General features: G+C 42.1%; 1 protein-coding gene across 2 annotated transcripts in view; it reads right to left on the bottom strand.

Annotated features, from left to right (window-relative positions):
* The window catches only part of map3k8 (mitogen-activated protein kinase kinase kinase 8), a 19,437-nt gene extending 13,964 nt beyond the window's left edge, over nucleotides 1-5,473 (bottom strand). Inside the window, exons 1-6 of one of the 2 annotated variants that reach the window (XM_072253912.1) lie at nucleotides 5,367-5,473; nucleotides 4,905-5,056; nucleotides 3,912-4,512; nucleotides 2,712-2,882; nucleotides 233-494; nucleotides 21-127 (exon numbers count right to left, since the gene is read on the bottom strand). In XM_072253912.1, coding sequence (XP_072110013.1) covers nucleotides 21-127; nucleotides 233-494; nucleotides 2,712-2,882; nucleotides 3,912-4,283 — 912 coding nt within the window. In that variant the 5' untranslated portion in view covers nucleotides 4,284-4,512; nucleotides 4,905-5,056; nucleotides 5,367-5,473. Of the gene's footprint in view, nucleotides 1-20; nucleotides 128-232; nucleotides 495-2,711; nucleotides 2,883-3,911; nucleotides 4,513-4,821; nucleotides 5,057-5,366 lie in introns of both variants that reach the window. The other variant, XM_072253911.1, reaches the window with a different exon arrangement.
* Nucleotides 5,474-9,310: the final 3,837 nt, after the last annotated feature.

Here is a 9,310-nt window from a genome sequence, read left to right on the forward strand (position 1 = left end):
TTCAGAATAATCATTCTTACCTCTGTCCCTCGAATATCTCTGGGAATGTAGATTTCTTCAGTCATCTGTACAGTGAGTCCAAAATCTACCAGCACAGCTTTGGTTGACATGAGAACTATGTTGCTGGCTGTGAGGAAGAGACCAAATCAGTTATTATTCCGCCGTTTCTCTTATGCACCAATATCTTTTAGCAGAGTTGTTGCTATCCACACATCTCAAAAAAAAGACTTACGTTTAATGTCATGATGGATGACTCTTTTGGAATGTAGGAAGTCAAGGGCTTTGAGGACATGTTTAGTCAACCATATGATTTCATATTCCTTCATTGGCCCACAGCTTTCCAGTTTTTCCAAGACGGAGCCTCCCTCTCCTGCCTCCATGAATAGGTGTATGGTCTCATTCCAGAGTAAGGCCCCATACAATTCTGCAATGTTCTCATGCCGGAACCGCGCTTGGATCTTAATGTCAGCAGGTTTGAAGTATTCCATCGGTATCTTAGAATTAAAAAGAAAATGCACTGTGTAATTAAAGAAATTGGATTTGCAAAACATATATATACTATATCAAATACAAAGAAACACATTTATTTCTGCTCTTTTCCTGTCTATGTTATACAAATAGCTTATATTGATGTGAGAATATAGACTGCCAACATTTCAACATTATTTCAACATTTAGGGAGTGCCACACATTCCACATCAGCTGACCTGCAGACTTCTGAGCAAAAGTTTATATGATGCTGAACAGCAGACTCTAAGCCACTTTATTACATCCAAAGGTTAATGAGGTCAAATAAATAAATCCCTGTCAATGGCAACAACACCAAGCTATGTTTTGTTTTCCAGCCCAGCCAGCTCAGTAAAGTAGCTCACAGTCTATCTCACCACAACAGCCTTCTGGGGAATTCCTTCCACTAATATGTATTGCAGGAATTAAGGGTACTTTTATCAAAAATAGGATTTTCATGAAAAAACATGTTGTAAATTAAAAACTTTCCTCTTACTTTGATTTTTTTTGTAATTTCCTTTCAGCTTTCCCTTTGCTACAACTGTCCTATTCCAACTGAATGAGAACTTTTATTTACTTAGAGATTCACCACTGTCACAGGCCCTTCTGGCCCAATGAGCCCGAGCCACCCAACTACACCCATGTGACCAATTAACTGACTAATATTTGGAATATGGGAGGAAACGAAAGCACCAGGAGGGAACCCGCGCAGTCACGGGGAGAACGTACAGACGGCAGCAGAGCTGAACCCAAATCACTGCCACTGTAAAAGTATTATGTTAACATCTACACTACTGTGTCACCTATTGTCAATTATAACATGCAGATATTTGAGGAATTTATTGCAGATATTTGTAAATGAGTTTAAATGTTTAGATAATAACTGCCTTGATAGAAATAGCAGTATCCTGGTGTTTCAGTTGATGTTCCACATATTCATTTATCTGCAAAATACACCCTTGTATTAATTAATGATACTGTTGAATATGTGAAAGCAAACTGTTTTGCAGCTTGACTGCAGTTGTTTCATGTTCTGCATTCCATTCAGAAAGTTCAGCAATATGTACTGTGAACTAATTTTAAAATAAGCCTCATAAAAATATAAATACTGAAGAATCAGGACATCTGGCCCTTGGAGTCTTCTCCAAATTCATTAAACTGATGGCTGAACGTTTACTAGTATGCTGTTTTCTTGCATTATTCCCATATCTCCTCCCTCCCAAAAATCTCTGCTTTGTATGAACTCAATGCAGAGTTCCAAAGATACACCATCAACTGCATGAAAATATGACTTATAAGCTTATTATTGCGACAAGTACTGTGAAGAAGTTCTGTTTTGTGTGCTCTTCATGCTGATCATGCCATGCATAAATTCATTAAGGTAGGAGAAAGAAAACCAAACGCAAAATGTAGTGTAGCAGCTACAGAAAAAAAAGTGCAGAGAAGCTAGAAAGAAAATGGATGTCAATGAAGGCTTGCACCTTATTCTGAGATTGCAACCCCTAGTTCTAGATTTCTCACTAACAGGACTTACATGGTCTGCAGTGAGCCAGCTGACCCCTCAAGAGATTTTTTTAAGCTCCAAGGAGACCCCTCATTCTTTTAAACTACAAAATAAGTCCACTTCTTAAAGAACACATTTGCATTCCTTCACCAAAGTTAAACAGAAACACAAGGAGAGCTTCCTCAGCTTATGCAACTATAGGAATGCATGGATGCCCAAATGTCTGAAAACTGAGGACAAAGCACAGACTGGTAAAGGTATCTGCCCCATTTAAGGTACCTTCTCTTGTGTCAAATACTTGGAGAAACCAATGAAATTTTAAAGATCAGGAATAGAACTAGCAAAAATCTGATCCAGGCTAACTATTATTGTGGCAAATTTGAAAGCAGACTGCAAACCAAGGGAAGTCACATGGAAATTATTTCTACATAAAGAACGATGGTGCAAGTTCCAGTAACATAACTCTAAAATGAGCATACATGATTTAAGGGTCAACTAATTGTTTTACTGAGAAGAGAGCTTACAGGATGTGATGATGTACATATTGCACATGATTTTGAGACTAACCAAAGAATTGAATTACCGTGCCATCAAGTTTCTATTACCAAACCGACTGCATTGTGTAAATACATTCTCTGAAGTTGAATATGTATTTCTGTAAGGGAGGAAGTTTGATTTAGACATATCTTTTGCAGCTTACCAATTTGCATGCCATGCGCTTTTTTGTCTTCTCATCTTGTGCAAGGTGGCACTTTCCAAAAGTACCTCGAGGAATGTAGCCAGGCCCGATATTTCTATGGGCAAATTTCCATGGAAACAAGGAGACATCAGTGTTGACCAGATAATGCCCATTGTTGATAGTTATTGCCGTCTGTTAAATAAATGGATTGATAATTTAACATTGCGGAAGTAAATTCTCAGGTCATTATCGTTTTCCTCTTTAGTGGGAATGTACTGTGTGCAAATTAGCCGCCGTCTTTCTCACTGCGCTACACTGATAGCACTATAATTGTGAAGCACCAAGGACTGCATTGTAAAAAGGGCGAATTTGTTTCTTTTGAGAACAATTTAGAATCAACAATCAAGAATTACAGTAAGAAAAAGAATTTATGTCAACAACCCATTTCGCTACATGGATTAAAAATGCATTTAGCAACCTACATCAAATGTGTTGAGAAATAAATTTAAGTTAGCTTAAGATGCAGAATATTTTCTACTGCCACTGAACGTGACACTTCAGTGCACCACGGAGAAAAACTGGTAAAATGCCATCTTCTGTGTGAGATAAAGCATCTTGCAATATTTAATAAATATCTAGACCAGCACTTGAATTTCCGAGAAACTTACAGCTCAAGCGCTGCTAAGTAGATTGGTATTGAAGAGTACTTGACGGTCGGCAAGGAAAGTATATATAGCTTTGCAGGTCAGGCTCTTTTCCATAGATGCTGCCTGGCCCGCTGAGTTCATCCAGCATTTTGTGTGTGTTGCTTAGATTTCCAGCATCTGCAGATTTTTCTCTTGTTTGCTATATGACTCTACCTCTTCGACAGGTGGAGGTGCAGGCTCCCGTCGTGTCAGGAACTTTCCCCCGACCGCAGGAAAACATGTATGCATTCCCTAACGTAATTTTGAAAACAAACTTTTCGAAAACAGACCACCTGGGTCATTTACGGCACTGCCATCTGTGAGATCTTGCCGCGACATTACAATAGCGACCACCCTAAGCGGCATAAACGCAGTTATTCTCTTTCACCGTTTTGAACACATTTAAAATGGTCTACATCCGCTTCAGTAAAACTTCCTATGTTATCGGTCCCGAAGCATCACGCAGTAAATAATTGCTTATCGTAAGTAAATTTATAATGTTTGACAAGTGTTGTTGGATTTGCAAATTCCTCACCTTATTCAACATGATTCCTGCCTGGTAGTTTCTGTCCCGTTTAAGACTATGGGAAGTGCTTGACACCTGATTAGCGAAGTTGAGTAAGTCCTCCACCGTTCCATATCTGACAGTGGCGAGCAAGTTCGATTGCAGACTGTCCCCGCCTTCCTCCTCTTGAACACCCCGCTCTAGTTCATCGGAGCCCTGGGTCAGCCCCAGGAGATTCTGCTGGTATAGCGCCGTGCACTCCTCCAGCGGGAAGAGCACTTCCAGCGCATCCATCATGTCGTCCATCCGTTCTAGAAGCAGTTCCAAGCTTTCGTTCTCGATGCTCTCGGTAAACATGGAATCCATCGCCTTTTGTCGCTCCGGGCCGTCCGTGCTGAGCATAAGGGGTTCGCAGGTACCATCAGCACAGCGGGCTGCTCGGTAGCACGAAGCTCACCCCTGCCGTTGCTCCCGGCGTCTGAGACATACTCTGCTGATCGTTGGCCAGCCAGACTGAGTGACGCGCTGGGATCCCCGGGCACATAGACGTATGGGGCGTTGCTGCCTCGCAGTTTTCAGTACGTGGAAATCAGCGGGGGCGGAGGGTAAAGCGCCTGGGGTTGCCCCAGATCTGAAAGTCACAAAAATATCGCAACACTATCAATGTCAGCAAAGCCTCCAGTGATTAAACACATGAACGGTTTATGCTACCATATCAGTTCAAGCAATCGTTTATTATCATATATTAATTCAAGTTAAACAGCCATGGGGTAAGGGGGCTGATGTGGAATAGAAACTTAATCAGACTTTGCCCTTCCATATTGTAGTAAAGGACACGAGAGACTGAGGATGCTGGAATCCGGAGTGACACAGGATGCGGATAAAGAGTCTCGACCCGAAAGGTCGACTGCCCATTTCTCTTAACTGACCCTCTGAGTACCTCCAGCGTCTTGTTTGTTGTCAGAGCTCCCAGAACAAGAACGAAACGTTGTCTATTAAATGTTTTAAATAGATTCTGCTCACATTAACTGCAATCAGTATCCGAGATCTGGTACAAAGTCCGAAAAGGAGGAAATGATCAAACTAAACGCAGCAAAGTGGTCGCTAATGAAGACCACCCCCCGCGCCTCCTTCACCTGCCGCTCGCCTTGCCTAAAACCACTCGAAGCGGGCACCTACAAGAAAATGAAAATACAAATTAGCTGATGTCTCACTGGCCAGTGAGGCAATAAGTATGCAGTCCACCCCCCAGATGCAGGAAGATCGCTTGATCATATTAGCGCCACAACTGCTGCGGTTCTCGCTGATATGGGCCGACTAAAGATCAGTCAAAACAACTGCCAATGGGACTTCGTTGCTGCAATTATTTAATAACATCCAGTTTTCAATAAACATCAATCTATTAAAACAATTACTAATATAATTGTTGGAGATACATTTTAGGAACTTTAAGGCGAATATCAAGTCGCCTCTAACAGCCCTTACTGGCTTTTAGTTCTTTGGCTGCAGTGTGTTCATGTAATGATGCAGAATATAAAATACTCAGGGGAGTGGGAGCGCCTGCAAAGCCCGTAACGCTGGAACGTTCATTGCTAAATACACAAAGATGATCTTGTCACTTTATCTCCCCTAGAGGACGAACAGTTTAAAACTTTCTTTCCCATTGCCAGTCCAAATCACTTCCTGTTTTCTTACACGCACAATCACCGAAACCTTTTATGTGTAAAAAGTCGCAGCCCACCACACGTCAACATTACGCAGAGCTTTTATCTTCCCTCCCCTAGCAAGTGTAAATCCGTTTAAAACCTCAGATAACTGGATCTATGTAATGGCGCGTTTGCACAGAAGCAATGGAATCGCTGCGCGGAAATATGAAAAATATAGATACAACTGGGTTTTAATAATTCAATGTGTTTACATCTGATGTGGTCACGCTTACTCTTTGTAATCGAGGATTGTTTTTATTTGGCTGTTCGCTGCTTTGTATCATCACTCACGTTTGATTCCTGTTTGTAACGCGGACGTGTGGGAAGGAGAGTGGCCCAGAAGAATCACTTGTCTCTGTAGAATACCTTCCTTTCTCATCTATGATTGAAACACGTCACGGAATTAATTAATAGCGCCATAGAATAACTATTACGTGGCCAAAGAAACAATTGGGGAGATCCACAAATAGTAAAGAGAATCAGATCTATTGTTTTTTTTTTGCTGTGCTCGGGAGCTTGCCAACCCGTACCGCCACCACGACCAGCACCCTCTCCTCCAGCTTTGTAAATTAAAAAATAGTTAGGATTTTCTTAAATATTTCATGCAACATCTTCGGCAGCTGACCAGTATACAGACTAAATAATGAAAAAAAGGCGACAGGAAGTCTGCGTTTGGTCATACCCAAATGCTCATTGTGATTTTTGGCAAGGTATACATCTCTAGAGTTAGAAAATATGTGATAGCATTGCACCAGTGGTAGGTTTATGTGTGCTAGCATGCACTTTATAACACAACCCTAAAATAAGCATTTCTGAAAAGTGGCCAATGTAAAGAACAGCAACCTTGTAAACACCAGGAATTCTGCAGATGCTGGAAATTCAAGCAACACACATCAAAGTTGCTGGTGAATGCAGCAGGCCAGGTAGCATTTCTAGGAAGAGGTACAGTCGACGTTTCAGGCCGAGACCCTTTGTCAGGACTAACTGAAGGAAGAGCTAGTAAACCTAGTAGTATTTTGTCATCAGTGATCCCTCAACATTGAAAGTTGTCACAATTATAGCTGAGTTCAAGCACTTTTCATCAAATGTTGTTGTAAAATTCTACATTGTAAACTATGTCATTGGTGGCGCTCGCAGTACAGTGCCCAATGTCAGTAGAGTGAATCATTTCATTTTTAGAAAAATATTTGTGTGTTGTTTATTTTGGAAAAGTCAATAAAAACCCTAGGACACATATAAGCACATGGATTTGTAGAGAATTTATTCAGGAATTCAAATAAGTAATCACATTTTGTATATACAGTACTGTATTCCATATTAACATCAGTACAGCAGAAAATGTTACCCCCCCCCAAAAAAGGTAAAAAAAAAACCTCATTTGGCGAGATTTCTGGAGTTTTATCAATGTCATGATATTTTCCATATTGTAGTATCAAATCAAACAATCCTAAGCTATTGTCATAGCATATAGAATTAGAGTACAATAATTTAAATGTGGGGTTCCACACAGCCATAACCTAGGCCCCATTTGGTTGTAAAATGAATATATTTAATCAAAGACTGCTTTCAATAGACAATAGACAATACTTTGTTTTCCATCCTTTCATAACCTAGTAATAATCATAATAATTTTCCAAGTCTTCCATGCCTTCCACATCTTCATCTGAAATTTCCAGTCTCTGAGGTGGATACCTGGTTCTCACAGTCTGCCAGTCTACACATGTCAGTACACCTGAGGCCATTTGCAACACACATACATCTTGGAAGTGAACATTTTATTGGACGGTTACAGGCCAGTAGGTCCAGGACAGCATCGGGTGCTGGCTGGCCTTCCATTCAGTGCACCACCAACTGTTCAGCTTCCTCTTCTCTCTCCATCTTCCATCCTCTGCCAACAGGGCTTGCCACTTGTGGGTCCTTCTCCAAACATCTTCTCCATTTACCAGACTGGTAGTTGGCTCACTGTACATGTTTTGTGAAGCAGTCCTTGCATGGTGGGTGTTGATGACTTTCAATTTCACCTTTTTTGGCACAGAAAAGGTGATACCTGAGCTCATTGACTTCAGTGGTGGATGCTTTTGGGGCATACAGGAGACGTGTAAATGCCTCCAGTTTGTCCATCATTTATGGGGACAGGTCCCATTCCTGACCCAACTCTAAGAATGTGTCCGGAGTTTCCCTGTTGCTGGTCAGAAGCTTTAGGGAACTTGTCTTCCCTTTGCCTGCAAAAGCACTTACAGTGTCACATCCTGTATATGCGTGCAACCCAATGAGAGCCCTACAAACCTCTATGCCAACAGTGGCAGCAACCTTCCTGATGCCTACAAGCCTTGTATGGGTTCTAGTGCCACACTTCTGGAACAATGGGGCCTCAATCTTGTCACAAAATGCTAAAGATATGATAAAGACATCTGTGTCTTCTGAGCAGATCACTACTGATTGGCATCCCTCTCTTGTGGCATGGGCAGCATGGAGAAGTAGGTGGCCATCTGCTTCTTCTTGTTGACACTGAAGAGCTGACACCTCCTCACTGTCTTGAGATGTGATTCTGTAACATTTGTCATTCACAGTTGCATACAGAATCTTTTCCTGTAGCTTTGCTCTGTACTCCGCCTTCCTCCATTCATGGACTCTGAAGCTAATGAGACTTTGTTACTGAAGCTCCTCTACTGCCTCACCATCTGTGTGCCTGTGATACCTTGCAACTCATGACCAGGCTCTTCACCCCATAGAGATCTTTCACTATTCTTGGTAGAGTTCTCCTTGTATGTGTTGAACACAACATCTATTCTGCTACTCTGACTGCCTTCCCTCAGAGCCATACCCAGAATTGTTGTGGCAACATCTCTGAAAGTAACTTGATCACCTTTCACTTTTTGGACCAAGTTCATTCCGTCAACCACTGTAGCAGAGTTTCCTGGGAGTTGCTCTTCTACTGCTACATTTTTCTGCAAGGTTGTGGCTAAAGTAGCTTTATTTGTTTTTCTCAGCAATCCTTCTGGTGTGGACAGGGCCCAGGGCAATGGTCCGAGGGGATGAGAAAGGATATCCTCCATACGTAGACTGTGCCCTTGTGCCATCACTATGATGCGTCCAAACAAAGACCTGTCTGCTTTCAAGATGATCGCCCTCCCATTTGATTTCACTTTTCTCTACTTACACATATCACTGAATGTTTTCAGCTTGTTGGTTTTCATTGGGTCTTGGAATTTCTTTGCTGGTGGGTCTTCCTCTAGTCTCTCATCCTTGAAGGTTGCATAGCATTGCTCACCGATCTCATATGCCTTCATCAGGTCGAAGGCAATATCCTTGTGCACTGCCTTTGCCGTAGAGATGCTAATGAGGTCCCGCTTCTCTGCAAATAGGTTGACCCATTCATGTGTGAGGCTAACCGCGGCTGAAACTGCTTCCTCATCTTTCTGGATTCTTGGCCGCTGTAGCTCCGCATGACAAAGCTCTGATTTGTTGCCTTGCACCATCTCCCTGAACTGTCCCAGGAATGCACTGCGGTGCTCAGCTGTCACGTAGTAACACTTGATAGCTTCAGCATTCAGGCTGAACCGTGATGTGCCTCCAGGAGTCTGTGTGTCTTTGTTCACTGTGGCTTCAATAGCCTGGTCCACAGGGATCTGTCCAAAGGGGTTGTTACTTGACAGCTGCAGTGAGAATTGGCCTGTCTTGAAGGTCTCATACACAGAAGGATTCTTCTCTGGGAGGTTCATC

Source organism: Mobula birostris, chromosome 3, assembly GCF_030028105.1.
Source record: "Mobula birostris isolate sMobBir1 chromosome 3, sMobBir1.hap1, whole genome shotgun sequence".
Lineage (NCBI taxonomy): Eukaryota > Metazoa > Chordata > Chondrichthyes > Myliobatiformes > Myliobatidae > Mobula > Mobula birostris.